The sequence below is a fragment of the Stegodyphus dumicola genome, chromosome 1 (assembly GCF_044657685.1).
Source record: "Stegodyphus dumicola isolate Sdum_Otavi_A_Nest chromosome 1, ASM4465768v1".
NCBI lineage: Eukaryota > Metazoa > Arthropoda > Arachnida > Araneae > Eresidae > Stegodyphus > Stegodyphus dumicola.
In genome coordinates, this window is record NC_140768.1 from 267,302,229 (window position 1) to 267,323,786 (window position 21,558).

At 31.9% G+C, this 21,558-nt stretch overlaps 1 protein-coding gene across 1 annotated transcript in view; it reads left to right on the forward strand.

Moving 5' to 3' along the window:
• Positions 1–21,558, forward strand: part of LOC118189676 (proto-oncogene tyrosine-protein kinase receptor Ret-like) — a 476,686-nt gene that overhangs the window by 274,655 nt on the left and 180,473 nt on the right. Inside the window, exon 4 of the mRNA XM_085806630.1 lies at positions 1,575–1,795. Coding sequence (XP_085662756.1) covers positions 1,575–1,795 — 221 coding nt within the window. The remainder of the gene's footprint in view (positions 1–1,574; positions 1,796–21,558) is intronic.

The following is a 21,558-nucleotide window of genomic DNA, read 5'->3' on the forward strand; positions in this document are numbered from 1 at the left end:
AAAACGTATCGTCCGATGATGCCTCATGTCCAAAATCCGCACCAAACAGTGGCACGTTGTGGATGCATTTGTTGTTCGCTAATCACGCGTGGGCCGAAACCCAAACACGGCAATTTTGGAATTTAACAGAGCCGTCGAAGTGAAAATGTGCTTCATAGCTTAGGATTATTTTGTTCGAAAAACCAGCATCCACTTTTTGATGATTAATAATCCATTCCACTAACTCGTATCGCTGTTCATGTTAATTAGGCTTCACTTGTTGTGTTAATTGAATTTTGTAAGTATGAAGACACAGATCTTTTCTGAATATACGCTTTAGAGAGCTTCTTGAAATTTGCAATTCTTATCCACGACGCCGAATTGAAGTTCCTGAATTTTCACCAACACTCTCACGCACTGCTTTCATATTGACATTTGAACGGCTTGTTTTTGGACGACCGGTGTGATTAGCGTCTCCAACTGATCCAGTCTCCACGAATTTTTAGTTACCGTAATTTCCGGAAGAAACGCCGCGGCGTTTACGTGTGTAAAACTTAAATTTTCAGCGGGTGCGGCGTTTCTACCCATGCGGTGTTTAGGTGCACTGGTCATTGTACATAGTTTGGATGGCTTGTCATTGTGCATAGACTGGTGCTGTTCCCACACAAAAGACCACTCAGTTGCTTTTTGCGAACGTTATTTTGTTTACATTCTTTCCCTTGAACGGACCTACACGTCTTATTCACCCTAAACGAGATCTCAGAACAATAACATTCTTCCCCCTTTCAAATCAACATTCTCATCAGTTTGAATAGTCTTTCTCCTCAGCCATTCGATGAATCTTCTATCCTCTCTCCACCCGTGCCTTTTCTGCAATTTTTTTCAAAGGCGGACACGACTCCACCTGCCTCGCAATAACGAACTCTGACGTATTTCTCTTTCAGCATGAATGGATTTTTCTTGGCATTCTGCCAGATACAGATCCCATCAGTTTGGGTACAAGTACTTGTTGGATAGTTTTTAAGCATGCATTTTTCTTAACTGGTATGTCATATATCAGGACTTAGGTTGAGTTTTTGCATCTATACGGCCCACGACGATGTCACGCGCAATTTAATCTATTGCGGCGTTTACGTTGATGCGGCGTTTCTGTGTAATTTTAATTTTTTTCCCGCCATTTTTCTCGAGTGCGGCGTTTACGCTGATGCGGCCTTTCTTCCGGAAATTACGGTAATCTTTTTACAGTTGACGAGGTTAAAACACTATTTTTACCATATTTTGTATAAAATTTTCGACCTGCGGCCGCCAAGCTTTCATTATTTTAAAAATATTGTTAAATAATGAAGACGCGTTGCTGTATCATATAACACTAACCCTAAACTCTCGCTTTCAAACTGTTCTTTTTCCAGGATTGCCAACAACTTAAAAATGGTGCCAAATTAAAATCTTCCTTTAATTTTGGGTCACCCTTTACTAAGGATAGAAACAATGTACTGATATTCAAATAATTTTTTTAAGTCGAGAAATAAACAATAAGTTAATAATTAGTGTTTACATTGCAATGCATTTTAAGCAGATCTTATTTTGTTTTATAGGTGAAAATTTAGTTCGTGTTAACAGATCTTCTGGAGCTCTTGAATTGGCAACTCAACTCGACGCTGAGGAAAGAATATTTTATTCTTTTGAAGTTGAATGTACCGTTGATGATGATAACTTCATAATGCTCGGCAATCTAGAGATCTTAGATGTAAATGACAACGCACCAACTACACAGTCGGAGAATTCAACTTCTTCGTTAATACAAGAAATACTTCCAGTAAGTTCTGCAATTCTATTGATGTGACAAAGTTTAAGCCGTATCCTTATGAACCAAGTGGGTATAATCTGAATGAAGTTTATTACAAAAAGTATAGTAACGTCGATTCTGCTTAAATAGCCTGATGCTCCTTAAAAATATCGTGATAATGTTTTCATTATCATGTAATGTAAAACTGCTTTACTTTTGCAGTTAACCGAGTTATAAAAATTTTAAAATACGTATAAAAATACTTCTTTCGTTAAAGAAAAGTCGTTAGTTGAATCATTTCTTTAATTAATTTCTTATTTACCACTAGGTAAATCAGAAAGACATCTATAGGAATATATAGTAATAATATTTGTCATTCGTGCTCCGTCTGTTCGACGCTGTAGGGACCGGTGACAAATGAAAGGTCCCATATCAGGCAGGTCATATCATATATATCCCTTTAGAGGACTTAGCGAATTCTGAAGTAACATCTAAATGAAATCTGATCCAGCTTTTCTTCAAAATAGTTTTCTTTTGCATTTATAACCTGCTCTAAAGTGTTCTCTTTGTATCTACAAGTAGAATGTTTCATACAGGTTTCCGATAGAAGTGTCTCTAGCACCGCCTGTAATTCAGGCATAATATGTTTTCAGTTTTGATCGCAGCCTGGGTACTAAATTAAAATTTCAAGTCTGCCAATTTAGAGGGTGGGGGAAAATGCGCCTTTCTTTACCTCCAGTTCTTCCCAAATTTTAAAACATTGTGACTGGTCGCTTTATTGTCATAGTAAAGCAACCAAATTTCATTCCTCCTCATTAAACTCTTTTGCCGCAAACATTTTAAAATAATGTGTTGTGTTGCTGCAACTTATCTCACTTGTCTAACAGCAGCAGCAGTACATGCGCACGAAATTCATCGTGGCAAGGAGTGAAAAATTGCGCCTGTCGTTGTCAAGAGCCTTGAGAACCATAGAGGTGACTGTACGACCCGTACATGTGTTTTAATTTTAAATGTTTACGTATGTTTATTTTAGCAGTTTATCACATCTTCCATGTGATCCTAAGGGAAAACATGATCTTTTAAACGAACTAGGGTAACTTATTGCGATGCAGTTGCGGAATTAATTATTTATGAGTATCTGAATTATTACAAATGGATTTAGTATTGTATTTAAACTGGTGACTAATTTCTTTACTTGTGTGGGTTATCTTTCCCTGGTGTTTTTAAAAGTTATGTATTTGTATTTTAATGAAAGGAGTTTGTGGCTATCTCTAGAGTGTAGGAATTAGATACAGGAGCCAGAGAGAGTATAGCTTTATTTTAAAGAGAGATAGTGTTTTCAGAATTTGAAAATGAATTGCATTTTCACATTTGATTGAAAAATAATCTTTTATTTTATACCAAAATAACAGGGGGTATATTATCTCATTTTAGTCTCAACGATACTGACATAAAGTGTTTGACTTTTGAAGTAATATATTTACTTTACAAAGTAAATAATTTACATTATGAGGAGTTTTCTTCACTCAGGGCGTATCCAAAAGGTCCGGGTTCAAGTTCCGGCTAGGGTATTGCTCATTTTTTACATCTCTTGCTCTTAAATAAACATGTCTACAGTGGGCACCCGAAATTAGTGGGAAATAATTCTTCACGTCCAGGATTTGGCGACTGGGTCCCCTAATCCCCCTTGGCCCTTTATATGGAGGAGTATATAAGGTATTTCCTCCCTCCTTACACTATGCCTTCGTGGTACAATGGTAGCACATTCGGCACGTATTCGACAAGTCCAGGTTCGAATCGCGGCGAAAGCATTGCTCCTTTTTCATGTACTCCTGCTTCAAAATAACCCGGTGACTCAACAATGTAATTTAGTTTATCTCCAATCACAAGTCTTGAGATTTCAGGTGTTATGTGAGTTTATTTTCACAATATTTGTTCTCTATTAGTCAATAATAATGTTAAAATTAAATATATTCAAAACTTCTTGTAAACGTTTTCTACTTAACAGTAAGATCAACAGGAATCCTGAATAATTCAAATGTTTAAGTCGTAATGAAATTTTAATTAACACTTTTTTGAAAATTTGTATCGTATTTGCTTTAAACAATTTAAAAGATTCAGTCCTAATGAACAGATTTTAAACATTTCTCTGTTAATTAGCAAGCACAGGTAACATTAAATAGTACATGTATTTGAGAAGCTAATTTATCGCATTCTCTCTTATTTAACCCTTTATAAGGTAACGGTAAACATATCATAATCTGTATTTATAAAGTAAGAAAAGTATTTATAAAGTAATTATAAGTATTTATAAAGTAAGGGGAAAGGGTATAGTGAATTTTTAAAGATATTTGGCTTTCAAACAGCTAGAATTTCTATGTTTGAAGTCTGAATCAAACGTAGTGAACTATAATTCGTTTACCAACTTGTACAAATTGATTTCATTCTGCCTTTCCTCCTATGGTGAACATTAAGAGCGAGTTTTTGAGGAATTAAACATTTCATGGATGTCTTTTATGGTACCATACGTTTAACCTACGTAAATGATTATTCCGTGTTCTCAAGCTCGGTTGCAGGCAAGGAAAGAGTAAATATTTCAAGATTTTTGGTTTCTAAAGTCCTTTTGGTGTTTTGAAGTCGTATATTAATACAAAGCAATATATATATTTAATTTTTTTCTGTATTGGAAAACACTAATAATATTTTGTTTTAATTTAAAACATTAGATTATTTTTATTACTACAATCATTGCCTTGAAAAGTTTCGAAATAAAAAATAGTTGTAGGATCGTAATGGACTTCAGAACGGACTATGATGTTACATGCCAGGCAGATATGCAAATGGTTAGAAAAACAGCGTGATTGTTCACTGCGAGTGCCACAAGAAAGCACTGGAATTTGTTCTTGACGCATTTGTATGCAGAGCATTTTGCTTGTACGCGTTTTCACTAGTGATGACTATACACCGCCATAGATGATAATGTGATAGTCTGTCAGGGATCAAAAGGGGAAGAATCATCGGAATTAGGGAAATGGGTAATAGCAAGGCGAGTAGCCCGCCACCTACACCTTTTTTGACTCAGGCCACTAATCCCAGCACCATGTCTAGGAAGAGGTACTGGGATCAATGGACGAGAAAGCGGTCGAATACAAAGCGTTGCATTCTGGACACCTTCAGCAAACCAATATCCGAGAACAGGATCATATAGCGGACACGCACACACAGCGCCAACTACATTCATTGCCTGCCATCCGAACACAGGTAGCACTTTCAGTATAAGCCCAAATGTCCGTCTGTACTATCAAGAGGCACTTTTACTGAAAAATATTTGGTATCGCTGAACGCATTACGTGTGCTGCCAAGATAGTCATTTGGACTGGTGTCCCATTTCCAATCGAACTTGACTAAGTTGTCTTCAGTGAGGAATCGAGATTCAGTGATATTTTGGGTTGCCCCGGTTAGCTTTAATATTGATCCACGACACCATTCTATAAGAGCCTACCCATGTATTCGTAACATCCTTCAGTCATATGTGTTTTTACTGATAGTGGAGTTTCCAGGAGCCATTTTTCACAGAATAATGCTTGGCCACACACATCAAGGGCATCACAGGAATGCCTTAGCTACATTATCAGTCTTCTTTGGCTTCATGATCCCCATACTTGTCTCTGATCAAACATGTTTCGGATCATTTGGGACAGCAAGGTCGACCATCCAGGAGTTGATCGAACTACAACTGTGTTTATAAGGTATTTCTCCATCCTTTCCGCATGGATTTGTGGTGTAACTGAAAGTACATTGGACTTATATTTAGGAAGTTTGGAGTTCGAATCTCGACGAAGACACTGCGGATTTTTTTCAGTTTCCTGACTTCACAAATTCTAATGGTTCTACATGCATATAACAACTGTTTAACTGACACAATATGAGAATTGCACAATACAGGACCTGTATGCTTCAGTGCGCCATGATCCTTAGAGCATCATGATTCATAATAGAGGTATCTTAATAGGGTACTAGAATTTCCATTCATTTGCAGGTTTTTCTGTAATAAATAATCCTTTTCCCCTGATACTTATATAAACCTTGCAGTCACATAAGTAAACGTTCGTTTGAATACAAGCATTTATTATTATTTTTCGTTTGAATTATAGTTACTTTTTAATTCGCAAATTTTATAGAAATGAATGTATTTTTTACATTATAAAATGGAATTTTATTGTTTTTATTAACAAGTAAATAAATAAATATAATTATTTACAATACATGTAAAAACGGAAATGCTTTCCTTCTTTATTTATTTTCAATTTTACATAAATTTTATGAAAAATATTCTTTTTCAACAAATAAATTTGTTAAGCTAAAAATATTGAAGATATTAGAACTTAAATTCTTTCATTTTTCAAAATTTGAATATGTTGCAACTTCCTTGTTTCAAATGGTTATCTAATGATTTTAAAGCAATGCTATTTTCGCGAGTGAATTTAAAAGCAGTGATACGTAGAAGGAAATTAGGAAGATTATACACAATTAATATGATGCTTTCTTTCGTTGTGCCGTATTACCTTCAGGCATCTTTAAAATCATGAGTTTAAAACGCACATGGAGAACAAATATCGACGTTTCCACTTTTTATTTACTAAAAATCTTCGATGGTTTAATCATGCATTTAAAAGTTACAGAAAAAGTAGTGGTTCTAAACATTTAGGTAGTCGCCTTTCATTATTTTCTATTCAGTGCACGCACGACGTTCATCATTTATGTCGTGGTTAGTTATTACACACGCTCATGGATGAAGTTCTAAAAGGTTTCTGACTTGCACTTTGACATTTAGAATAACAATATCCTTGGAATTATTGCATGATTTCGAGTGCGACAAAGCGTAGCAGAATATGACTTCTGCTTTTGTGATTTAATATGAAAGTAATAACGTTATCTCGTATTCTCTTGGAAGTTCATATAGATGTGAATTATTTCAGAATTTATCTATCAGACACTAGTTCGTATGAGTTACGAATGGCCTTGCCTTTTAACTAAACCTTTACTTTTCAGATTACGTTCAAAATTATGCTTTGTATTTTTTAATAATTTTATGACGTAAAATAAGTTATAAACAATTATCCCGAATTAAATCTTTAGTTTGTTTTCGTTAACAATGAATGAAAAAAAATATTTTCTAAATAATTTTGAATTTTAATAATCATAAATCGAATATGTATCTGTACAGGGTAAAGGTGAAAAAAATGATTAAAAAAATAACGTATGAAAAAGCCACAAATTTTTAGTTCAAGTTAGAAACCGTTTGATGACCTCTACTTATGTGCATGCTATTACACATAAAAGCATGTTACAGTCTGGGCGAGTATCTACGAAACTTTTACACGAAAACCTAAAACAGCGAATTTATAGGCTCTAATTCGTGTGTTTCCTGCCAAACTGCAAAACAGCCTGATTTACTAATCTGACGCGCTTGATAGAGATCAAAATAGTCTCAGACTCCGGTGGATAAGTACTCGGATGCTCAGTCGAAAGGGGTGTACATAAAACATGCGTATTCTCATAACAAAACATCGCAAAGATCACAAGCGTAGCTACAAAACACATTGTGAGTTTATTCGGATTAAATAATAAAAAAATCTGATGTGGACACCACATGACTTCCTTGTACGGAATATTAAATTATACGCATTTGTTTCTTGAATTTCATTTAAATTGATTAGATTGAATTAAATCTGCTTCGTCGACAGCGCATAAACCACAATAGAATAAATGCACTCTTTAAAATTTACTATATTTGTTTACTATAACGACACTCTGAATGCACAAACTTTTTATCATTTGAATAATTATCTTCTCGTTGCCACATGTTCTATTCAAATACTGTAATAAAGCTAGAACGATGTATGAAAGAAATTAAGCAAACAAAACAGAAAAGAAACATTGTTTCACAGACGATTTAGTATTTCTCATTCAAATAATTCAGTTCTCACTTCGCGACAAGGCAAAAATATCCGTATTAAAAATTACTCAAAATAACCGTATTAAAAATTACGAAGTAAATCTTAAACACTTATTTCCTCGAAAAAATTCCAGAAAGGATTTAGCATGATTTAATTCGCAATAATAAAAATGAAGGCGTTATTTTTGTTGTTGCGAAGCTTAGTCTCTCTAGATTGGCAACAAATCTACAATTCTGCTGTTTCAAATTTAAACAAATATGTCCGCCATGTTATTTAAAACTTAACCGCACTTAAACAGCTTTTAAATTGTTGATAATTGTACAAATATTGCTTCCAGAATTACGAAAGGCATAAAAACCTTAACAGGAATTTAAGAACAACATAATTCAATCATTTTTAAAGCAAAAAAAATGTACAATTTACAAACATATAAGAGTAAAGAAACTGAGATTACTGAGCCGAGTAATAGAGTGGATATATATATATATAAATATATTTATATACGTTTGGTGCGGCCGATTGCAACGAAAATAAGAGGTGCACATCTACATGTTATAGCAGTCCTATATACAAAATTTCAACGTTCTGAGGCTACTCGTTTTCGAGTTATGCGAGATACGTACGTACATACGTTCGTACAGACGCCACGAAAAATTCTCTTCAGAATTAATTTTAAAGCAGTTTTATAATTTTTTTGGAGGAAAGGAGTATTTTATTCTGTCCTTTCGTACAGATATCGCGCAAAAACATCGTAAAATTGCATTCGATAGCGGTCAAAATAGATATTTTCGTTGAAATATGCTGCCTGAAACTTTTCGCGATTACAATACTTCCTTTTTACTTCGTACAAAGAAGTAAAAAGGACTGTCATGAACCTTAGATCACGAGTTAACTCGTAATAATTGCTTTTGACAAATTTCTGACTGCCGAGTTAACTCGGAATAACTAGATGTAGCGGTTAAACTGATTTTACAATAATGATTAAATATTCATGAGTATATGTCTTTAAGTTCTCCTTTAGTAAAAGATGCAGCTGCTTTCATTAAGTTCTTCATGTTCACTTTGCTAGAGAAAATGCTATTTATTGTGTACAGTCTTGAATTCCGCATTATGTAAATAAAAATGCTGCTTTTAGACTTCACTTTGGATCTTCCATAAAAAGTTGAATTCTAATTTTCAGAAATTTTCTCTCCACAAAGTGCAAACTATTTTCATAAAAATGATCTACCTCTCTTTCTCATCGTTGAATTGTCGAAACACTCGTACGAACAAACACTAGTATATTAACCAATGACACGCGTCAATTTCCTAAATACATGAAAGAAACTAAATTCCAGTGACTCGAGAAATAAAGACAATGGCTAAATATTTTTTCACAGTAAGGCATAGAAAGATATGTTTTTCTTTAAACAATAAAAGATTTTTATCGCAGAATAATTTAAAATTGTAAACAATCAGTGGGTGCTTCAATTATGTCAAATATCCGCACAGTGGTTATACACAGTTCGCAGCGCATTTAGGATTATAAAATGATCAATCAATGCGAAGGCCGTCATTCATTAGACTGGTCTTCAGAAGTGGAACGACACTCTTCTCAGCATCAAAGAGCGTTGAACCGTAATTCTTATCACATGATTTAGAATATAATATATTGTATGACAGGCAAACTTGCATCATAAAACAAACAATTCTACCAATAAAATATTTCGTAATTAACCCTTTGCATCGTATTATATTTATTCATAGGCATCATGCTGGTTAGAATTAATTTTAATTGAAGTAACAATAATTCCTTCATAAGATTATGAAGCTTTTCCACCGAATACAATATAAGATAAGTGTGGTTCTTAGCTGCAGTGGCTGAGAACAGATATTTTACTGAAACGGTAAAAAAGCTTTGTAGCCGGGAGTAGACCTACGACCGCCAAGGGTTAAAATACATCCGATATCTTTCTATGAATCTCTGTGGATCTCGCATCGTGATAGTCTATATGTTAAGAATTACTGAAATTTTACTGTTCTTTTCGTTAACTCGATATACATTTAATAGATGAAATGTTGTACGAGGATGTATTAAAATTTTCTACGTATACTAATATGAGGGATATAATCAAAATATTTAAGGCACCATATGTTGTGTGCACAGAAGAGTTCTAATTATAACATCAAGATAAATAAATAATTTCTGTGTTTGGGATCTATGGAATGTTTTCTACAAATATATTTAACAGTGTATTATCATAGATCATGAAAATAAGTTTTAAAGTTTTCCTTACGTCATTTCTCAAATTTACATATGATGTACATAAATAATTTTCTTTATTTTTATCTAAGCAATCAAATAATATGAAATGTGACAGGAAAACTAATAAAACTATTTAAAAATTTTAAATAATACTTGAAATAACAATTTTTCTATAAATGTAGCCAGTAGCCAGTAACGCTGTAGTTTCCAGCTAAACTTTCTCTGAATAAATTTGTGGTTACATTGCAGGAAACGTTGGGTTTTTCTAAGCGGAAACCTGCAAAATTAGCAGCTCCCTTCTAACAACAAATAAACTATTATGATTTAAGAACCGAACTTCTGACTGCTAATTAAATTAGATACCTATTACATTACAAGGGCATCCAAAGAGATATGACAAAATTACTTATCACATTACATAGATCGATAAACCTATGATACCTTTCAGTAAAATAGAGTTACTCTTAAAATGTAGATCGTTATGTACCTGTAGGTAGCAAAAACTTGTTGAAATGAATTAAACATTAAGTAACATACTTTTCCTTTGCATTAATTTTCAGTCTTACAGCTATAAACAAACTTTATTATGAATAACAAAGTTATTATATGAAATAATGATAGTTATCATGTGAATAATGCAATAATAAAAATTATTACGTGAAGTAATTATAATATTATTACATGAAACTGCTTTGAAAAACGACACTTATTTGTAAAGTAACAGGCACAATTTTTTTTTTTATTTTAAAAGAGAAATGCATTTATTTAATTTAATCTAAGAAAAAACGTCTTTGTTAAATGGCATAAAGTGCAGACAGTATTCTGACAGAAAAATATGTCATGGCATGGGTCCGAAAAGTAAAATATTTAAAATGACGATCGTAATGGCCTACAAAACCTCACGTTGTTCGAAACAAAAAGCAGAACTAATGCAGAAAGCAGAGGTGGTGTCAAGAATTATTAAAAGCTGCATTACTCAAGTAAAAAACTTGGTAAAATATAATTTACCCAACAGAAATTCAATACTTCTAATTCATTTTTTAAATTTAATCCTTCTATAATTGCATAACAAAAAAGGAATTAAAGGCAATAAATGCATTACCAAATAGCTTAGATCTTTATTATATTCTTATAAGGTATGACAATTATAAATAAAAAATTTTCTAAGGTCATATTTCGAATAGCTTGGCGCAGAATCGGTTTAGTTACTGGATGCTAAAAGCTTTTTACTTTGACAAATATATGAGATACATTTATTAGATATCTCATATATGATCAGAATTATCCAACTGTTAAGTAAGATTTTATGAAAATATTTTCTTTCTGTCAAAACGCAATCATCTGTGACCTTTTAGTATTAATTTTAATATTAGTAAATGTCTTAAAATAAATTTATGATATTAGTCTTATTTAAACACTTTTCAGCATGTACCACCATTGACCTAGTGTTTTAATCTAAAATTTCCATTCAAAATCTATAGAAAAATTTCTGCATTTTTGGTAAAACCAAAATTGATTTAGTCTGAAAATTTTCCTTGCTGGATAGATTTTATTAATTGGAGTCATTCAAAACTTATTTAGTCATGCAATTTCTTAAACACTCTGCTTAAATTCTTTAGGAATGAAAATCTCTACATTTATTATTAGTGCGAAATAAAAGTAAAGTGTATTTTTCTGACCCATGCAGTTAATTTTAGCCTTATATTTTCCGTATTCAAAACCAGAGAGAGACCATTAACCAGTCCTTAAGTTGTAAAGAATCTATCATGGATAATTATATGGAATTCTCCAAAAGAAAGATGTAGTCCCCCCAAAAAGATCCCTGAATAAAAGTTCTCAAATTACTTCTCAATCTAATGTTTAACCGTATTAACTAGACCTAATTAAGACATTTTACCACCAATTAATCTTCAGAATGAAGTCCCCTTGCAACTTTTCTTGATCGTAAAGTGCTATCAAATTGAAACCATTGACATTAAAAGTTCTGTAATTACACGAAATTAACTGTACGTACACATAGTAAAAGATAAGGGGTAAATTGTTTTCTAGTTCAAACAAATACTTTCTCAGTGCTTCGAAAAAAATCTTCTCCATGGATTTTATTATTTTCAATTTGCAAATTTCACGTCATGGTAAAAGAGAAATTAAAGTTAGTTAAGTGAAATATTTGTTGCCATTTTTGTGCGCAAACGATCCAGTGAAGGAAGTCACAGCTACATCTGCCATAATTAATTTTTCTTTACTAAATAAGTGCACAAAATTCCATGTAGCGTTAATCTGAAATTAAATCATAGTAAAGATTTCTGCTAGTTAGGTATGCATTTGTTAACATGTTGCGTTTGTGAATATTTGTGAACATTTAGCCAAATTTAAAAACGAGCTATTATTTTTGGTGTATTTATTTTTGGGGTATAATCCTTAAACTGGTAGATCTGTCGTGTTTGTTTAGCTTCCTAGCATTTAAGGTGCTAAACTAAAATCTGGAATCTGGATAACAATCTCGGAATAATAGAATGCATTTTTTTATTTTATGATATATACGTATATATCCTTGTATATTCAAATGTAAGGATATTTTAATATATATATATATATATATATATATATATATATACATATATATACATATATATATATATATGTATTAAAATATCCTTTTTTGGAAACATAGTACATTCTTCAAGATGTTAAACAATAACTTGAAGTCTCAACAGTGCATTTTTATATTAATTTTTTATTTTCTGTTTTGCCTTTCGGATATTATCATAAGTTTTCATAATGTTAAAATCCGTTTTCCTTCCGAAAGCATAAGAAATTTTATTGTCAAAACCATTCTCCATTTATATAGGTATTTTATTTCTGTCTGTAATCGCAGATTATGTTTTCACCGAAATCTTGCATTAAAATCATATTACTGAATACAGGCATTTATAGTAAGTCATGCAGTTAGTTCACTTTAGATTTTATTCATCTTTTTAAGAATGGCAGCGCCAGCATCAGATTTACATTCCTTAAAGTAATGGATGATGTATGAATGCAGAGTTGTAAGCAAAGAACTTGAGATGTAATCTTTTTAAAACTAGCTATTTTTTTCTCTTTTGAAATATGAGTTCCGATACCTTCTGTGAATTTTTTGCATCGGAAGCTAGAATAGCTTGTGAAATAAAATGATGAAAATGCCTTCGGGTATACTTTTTACCATACATATAAATTTTGTTTAAAAGAGATAAAAAGATTCAATTGCTTAGCATTTTATTAAATGTAAATACAAGGGGCAGTCGAAAAGCTCTAGGAATTTCGTTGTAACCCTTTATTATCACAATATAGGTACACATGTACTTAATCGCCTTCAACGTAAGTTCCTTAAGAACATATTCACTTGCTCCACCATTCCTGCCATTGATGAAAGCAACAATGAAAGTCTACTGTGGTATATCCCGAAGTTCAGCCATCACTTTGATGTATCTAATGTGCTTAAATGGTTACCTTCGAGGCCCATTTTGATCTTGGGGAAGAGTCAGAAATGTGGTGGTGCTAAATCAGGTGAATACGGAGACTGGTGAAAGTCTGGACTCAGCTTTTCTGAAAGCTATGTCTGCACAGCAATCGACGTGTTGGAGAAAGCATGGTCGTGATTCAATGATCATCTCCTTGCTATATGGCGGGACATTTTCTTCGGATTGCCTCAAACCTTGCACATAAAAAGGGCCGTTATCAGTTTGTCCAGCTGGTACAAATTCATGATGCACCATACCTTTGTTGTCGAAAAATGCAGACAGCATCACTTTTGTTTTGGATTTTCATGACGCGATTTCTTTGGTCAAGGAGAGAACGTTGTGTAACATTCTGATGACTGCATCTTTGTCTCCGGGTTGTTATCGTACACCCAGGTAACCTCATTACTAACGATTGTCTCAAAAAACGTCGGGCCGTTTGTGCTGTTTTCAAAATATTTCGGCCACAGTCAACAAAATTTGCACTAAAACATTTCATTTTCAAATCATCTGACAGGATAGCAAGAATGGATCTATAAGACATATAAACTTTTGGTTCCAACTCTTCGATGTAATCATTCCTGGGTCTAATCTGATTTACTGTTTCACCTTCTCGACTATTCTTACGTTTCTGAATGTCTCCAACTGCGGCTGCCGTCTTCCAGCGATTCCTGTCCACCTCGAAATCTTGAAAAACCACTCGTGAACGGCTGTTTTCTTTAACGAATAGTCACCATAATCTGTTTGTAAAGCTAACAAAGTTTCTGAAGCAAATTTACCCAATCTGAAGACAAGCTTGATGTTCACCCTTTTCTAGAAATTCGACATCACGCCAGCTGATCAACGCACACTCCTACTGTCAAACACACTGCCGTCTCACTACCTGTTATGAATTCCGATAATAAATAAATATAGTGGTAATAAAATAAGAAATTAATTATTTGCGGTGATAAAGAATTGCAACAAAATTGCGGGTGTATTTTGACTACCCGTCATATTACACAAAAATAAATAATCCCAGACTATGCTTCATTTTAATTTTTATTAATCGAGAAGAAAACAGAAAGTATTACTTATTTATGCTTCATGTATTTCTCTTCTTTCTAATCTTTTGTTCAAGATGATAATAATACACAGCTTCTGATATCAAACGATAATACTTAATGAAAGAAACTTTACATTAAAGGTTTAATGTTCATGTCAGATGGTAATGTTAGATTCTTAGTTTTGTACATTGCTGTTTATCATGTATTACACTAATTGGTGGAATTCATGTCTTCCTACTGATGAGTTGGAGCTCTCCTTACTTTTAATGTTCATTAATATAGTTATATTTACTATAATATATTCATTATAATTTCATTAACAAAGTGTTTTCCTTAATAAGAATTCTGTTTTATGTAATTCGAATTAGAGTTTACGAACCTGATTTTAGGTAACGACTGAAAAACGTCTTCAGAACTACTTCTAGTAAATCTTCAGAGACAAGAGTGAATTTTAAAATTTGGCAAATTTCAGTGACTTGGCAGTTACATTTTCAGCATAAAATGTATAGAGTTATAAAGAAGCTTCATATATATGTCTGTACTGATTCAAGTCATGAGAAATAAATATTTTATTCTAATTAAAAGTTATTAATTCATAATTTCATGAAACATAAAAATTCATAACAAATTTTATACTCAACTTGATCGTCTTGAAAGGAAAACCACAAAGATTTTCACTTATTTTAGAAGTACACGTATTGTTTCCTTTTCTGGGTGTGGAAAATACACGTATATATAATAATTCGCTTCACCCACTACCAGTATATCTCAGTTTATCAAGGCTAGAACAGCTATATTATTGATTACTACTAGAGCTTATTAGATTGGTGAAACCCCCAGGTTAAAAGACAATTCCTCGCAAGAAACGTCGCAAATTGTAGATCGTAAACCGGGTAGGCCAACTCTTTAACTCATCATATCCGTCTACTGTTCATCTAACAATGCGTCACCTTAGTGGCGAAATTCAATGCTGATACATGTTGACAAGTAGTCTCTAAGGCTGCGACAAATTTTGACTCTGATATTTTCTCGTAAGGTCTCGACAATGGTCACTATGATAATGGGTAGGGTATCTGTCAAACTGTGCCATCAATTAGCTTCCACATATGTTCATGTAAATCCTCTCAATGGCACGTAAAAGGCTATTACAGCTAAAGAAAACATGTTTCGTTTTTCGAAAGAAGTAAAACGTATTTGAGAATTTAAACCTTATTTTAATGTATTAAATTTACTTATCGTCTGCATGGTTCTTTTTGTTATGAATTCTTAAAATATTTCAAAAACTTAAGAAATAATCCTGTATTATAAAATTCTACATATTATATAAGATGAGGGATGAATCATAATTATATTCATTTCAATTAAACTATGAAATTTTAAACTTATTGGAATTTTCATATGTGAGAAACTATATCAGGTTTCATTATTTAATAAAAAGCTGAAACTAAGATTTCAGAATTCAAAATTTACTTAATGATTTTTTGTACATTATTCAGTATACAAAAATACTGTATAACTTCATATACAGCTAATGTATAATAGCGTTTCTTAAATCTTACTACAATAAAGCAAAATCGTGAACTAAGTTTAATAGTTTCTGACCTTGAAAAATAACAACATTGGGATGCAAAGAATATTAAATTTCTCGTACATTTTGCCGTGACTGTAACTATTCTACATAGAAATAAAAATATTGTATCCTATGTTACAGGGAAAAGAATCTCTCACGAGATTTTCTCTCTTAGCCTCTAGTTAAGCAGTTTAAAATCTAAAATTTGAGCTAAATTTTCATAAAGACATTTTGACAATTACTACAATAATCAGTCTATCTCAACTTTAAGAATTAAATTTTAATTTAAATGTCTTATTATTTCAGCTGTAGATATTCATTTATCCATATTTAAGGAATGGAATCTTGAAGAAATATAGAAATTTCAAGAATATATTTATTTTCGATAAAATCTTGATCTTAAATCGAAGTAGTAGAGAATGTATGAAGGTAAGAAAGCTGAAAGATAAAACATTTTTTATAACAGAGAACGATTTTTATTACTTTATTTATTTTTATTTTTTTATTTTTTTGCTTTCTAAATCTTCGTTTTTGAATGAAAGTAGCTTAGAAAACGTTTTGGTTCTTACATACAAGATCATTTGTAACTTTTCAACCTAAATGTTCCTGTGTCACAGTACGTATTACGAAAAAGCCACATTTTGATTAAATGCTCAAGGAAAGTGAATAGAATATTACTCAAATATGTAATAGACCCTTATCACTATGCACTGATGTAATTACACTAATCGCCAGAAGATTAAACATAAATTGTAATAAATTTTAATTTCTTATAATTTAGATTTGTAAAAGAAACTCTTTTTATCTTATATCTTCGAAATAAAAGCTAAAACAATTACTCTTATTATGTTATACAAAAATATTTATTGTTTAAAAGTTGTTGGTTTAAAGTTAAGTAATAAATAGGCTATGTACAGATTTCATACGTACAAAAATTCTTTCAACGAATACAAATTTTGTTTGCATACAGTTATTGTTATAATAATGCAAGCAACTTCTTTGACTTCGAATACAAGAAAGTAAATAATAAATACATAGGAAGAGAACTTAAACATTAAATTAATTCCGGTTTTAAAAGCAGAAGTCTGTTGTGTAGTTCCTATCAGTTACCTCCATGAAGACTTCTTCAAGGTGTTTATTGTTTTCGCTGCATGAATTTCATATCCTGGCAAAACAGAAAGCTTTACTGTTCAAAGGAAATATTTGTTGCAAATTTTGTGCGCAAAAGATACAGTCAAACAGAAGCCCAATGCTCAAGCAATCTAGCAAAATAATATGTTTCGAATAACTTTATTTATTAAATAATGGCGCAAGTCTCCTCTGGCCTTAATATATGATGAAATAATCTGTTAGGTTTTTTTTACTATTAAGTTTTATTGTTTTAAAAAGCTCCAGATTATATTTCGGTACCTTTAATTTATAAGAAACTGATTCTTAATCTAATAGGCCCATCATAACTGCTTTGTTTAATTTTTATGAGTGTTAAACTTAAATGTAGTTATCAAAATCGCACTGCAATCTTTTTAAATTTATGTTTATATTTTTCGTATTCATTTAAATTTTAAGAGATGATACATTGGCATGCTCTAGAACAGCGGTTCTCATCTTTTCTTCTAATGCGTACCTTCTAAAAAAATTGAAAAACTTAAGTACCACCACTACATTTTACATTGATTATTTTTCAATTTCTCAATATAAATGTTAAAAAAAATATTTTGTCATTTGCACAACCTATTGTTTATTTGTATTAAATATTCACACAGAAATATTAGATAAAATTACCATTTCAATTATCAAAATTTAAGTTATAATACTTTAATTTCAAAATTTAGTGTGAAATTTCCCATGTTTAAGATAGATAAATTTATTTATGTCTGGTCTTATTTCACTTAGTTTTGACCGTAAATAAGGTTCTACTTTTAATTTTGTTCTGTATTTATTTTTCAAATAGAACATGGAAAAAAATCCTTGTTCACACAACTAGGTTGTGTAAAAGGGCAATAAAATTTTAAGAGCTTTATTTGAAATGCCTTTAAATTCTTTGTTTCAGTTCAGCCAAATGTTAACAAATGTGTTATTTTTGAAACCTTCAACTACAGTTCGATCACAGGAAATTTGTATTAATCGTTCTTTTTCTTCTCGGGACAAAATTTCAGGTAAATTTGAAAAAAAAAATGGATTTCTAATCTAATTTTCTTTTACATAATTCTCGGCAAAATACATGTTGAAATCATTTATCGGTGAAAAACAATGATTTTTAATGTCGGATGCTAATTCCTTTTTTATTTCAAAATTCTTTTGGGTTAGAAAACTTTCTAAATGTGGTAAAAAGCTTAAAATATTATTATATAATTCTTTGATTATTAGCTCGAGTTTTTTATCATAGCATTTATTTTATCTCTAATAGTAAACAAATTAACCATTAATTTAATTTCTCCTTGTAATGCTAAATTTAATTCATTTAACTTTCTAAAAATATCAGCTATATATACTAAACACGCCAACAATAATTCACTAAATAAATACTTTTCCAATTCAAATTTTGAATCGCAGAGGAAAATTTAAGTTTCTGATCGAAGTTCAAAAAGATTAAAAACTTTACTTTTGGATAAACTCTACTTCGGAATGTAACAAAAGCGTTTCATGTCCACTGCCCATATCTTGGCATAAAATCATAAACATTCTTGAATTTAAAGCCCGGCTTTTAATAATATTAACAATTTTTACAGCTTGATTCAAAACGGTTTTCAGGATTTTTGTTGAATAGTTTAGGCTGCTAAAGCTTCACGATGGAGCTGTGTGTAAATTTAGTTTAATGTGCAACCTTCTTTATTTTAGAAATAACAGTTTTCATGTTAAAAACCCAAGCTCCGGCACTGCATACGACAGTGTACTTATTCCAAGGAATATCATTTTCAGACAAAAAATTTTCATTTATTTAAAAAATTTCATTTGCAGTTGCTCTATCACGAATAGATTCACAAAATAAATACTCTTCGAAAATTAATTTATCTTTTTCGAGACGTATGTAAATTAATACATGAACAAAGTTCATTATATCACTACTTTCATCCAATTGCAATGCGAAATACTCACTCTGTTTTATTTTTTGAATATTTTTTATGAAATTTTCCGTTTCATGAATTCGTCGACTTACTGTATCATTTGATAACGGAATATTATTAAGCTCCTTACTCGCTTTTTCGTTGAATAACGTCAAAACGATATCTTTAGCTGCTGGTAATATAAGGTTTCCTTCAACAGTATGAGCTCGCTCAGTCTTGGCAATTCTTAGGCTTACCAAGTAACTAGCTTCCAAAGCTTTATCACTTTAACAAAACCTTTCATTATTTGATTATGGTTTTGAACTCCGATATATTCCTCTTAAAATATTCTTCAGATTTATACTTTAAATTGGCATGCTTTGATTCATGCTTAGATTCAGGATGTTGGGGTATTTAATCTTCGTATTTAATAGTTAAAAATACTTTGTTTCTTTGCGTTCCACCGGTTGAGAACCCTGTTCTAGAACCTTTGTTGTTGATATGCAGAAATCTCTTATTTATGAGCCCAAAGGAGAGTTATCTCAGAAAGGCTAGTTGACGGAAAGCTGCATTTTGTGGCTTTTCACTATAAACGGTGAATCATTTTTTAATTGTTACCATCACCAAGTACTATCGCCCTGCACTATCTCTTAAAAAATTAAATAAGAATATGCATTAATAAATGTATATTTCTTGCGTTGTAAAAACGCAACGGTGCCTAGAACCATCAAATTTTGAATAACGTAGTCATCCACCTGAATTTTGAATTTCGAATTTGTTTTATTTTCTATTTCATGTTTCGTAGAACTTTAACAAATTTTTGATTAACAAACTCAACGATTTCAAAGCGAACAATGGCAAATCTGCACGGAAAATAACATTTTTATCTCCAGCTCACGAGACTGCTTATCGGAAATTCTAAAGATATGCTGTCTTTAAATATTTTGTAATATTGCTGTTGAATTGAATTTTGTGTGGTTTAAGTGCAAAGAACATCAATAAAGGTAATAATAAATAAAAGTAGCACGCAAAACGTTAAAAAAAAACGCCACTTTGAGCGTAACATAAAATCTGAAAGCTTTCAAATTTCATTTATTTTTTTTTACATTTATATTTTTATATTTATTTATTTATGAACGAAAATGACATTTTTCCTTGTGAATGTATATCTGCGATGATGAAACACGAAACAATAACACTCATGGCAAAAACATTTAGCTGCCAAACGGTACGCGTTCTCTTGCAGGAACTAAGAGCAAGCGAAATATGAAATATCACAGATGAATCTGAACTCAATCTCCGGACATATTTATTTTTGTTTCACTTGGTTAATAGTCTTACATTAATTTACTTTTATGTCATGTTGGTAACAGTAGTATACGTTATTAAACTTTCACGGTATGCAATAATCTCTCAACAATTAAGAAATATATGCCTCCTTTTTTATCTATGCGTCGAAATACCTGAATCTTTCTAAAAGAACGCTGATTAAAAGAACAATCGAGCTAATGATAACGTCATATTATGTAGGAACCGGGCATTTGAATTTTAAATTCCATGAAACTTGCAAAAAATTCGAGACTCGGAAACTCGAATTTTTGCTCTGTTTTTGTTATTCGTAATTAGAACCTAAAAAACAGGTAAACGTTTAGATTTAAAACTTTCGAAGGTTTAATTTTATTGACATCAAACCGAAGCGTTCATTAAAAAAAGAACACGATTATTGCATTTCAATGGACCTTGATGATCAGTATTATATCGTTGCTTTCTTGAATCCCTCACTTTTCATAATCTGGTGATAATTTAGCTATCCATATTTAGCTACTGTCAATGCTACCTCGTAAATTAAACCCTGCTTTTTGCACTTTGATTAAAAAATATTTTGGAAAAATATTGTTGCGTTCTACCCGAGTTCTTGGATTTGGAGCGATTAACAACAACACTTAGTGAAGAATGAAAACACAATTTATTAGCCAGTATGATTCATGACAGCTTCAAAAATACGTATACAGTAGTCGGAAAACTAAGACAAGCACGCTGAAGCTATCCAATCAGCAACACAGCTTTCAGGATATCAGACTATAACGGTAAAGACATCTTCATGACAAAAGACTAGAGTACAGCTCCCGACTCTGTTCGGTTGTTCTCGAAACTCAACGTAATCTCGAGACTCTCCAAGCTACAACTCGCGAGCACTCGACAATATACTCGATACTCTCAACGATGCACACTCTGGATAAACCAGTTCGCGATACAGGCGACACTAGACACCAACTCGACACTAGACTAGACGATTAATTCGATAGACTACGAGACACACGACAGACTCGCGATCGACTAAGAGACTCTGACAAGACACACGCTGCTACTCCGCGTACAGGAAAGGCTTTATATAGCTTTAGGCCTGTGCTAGAGAACATTTTGGGCCAAACTG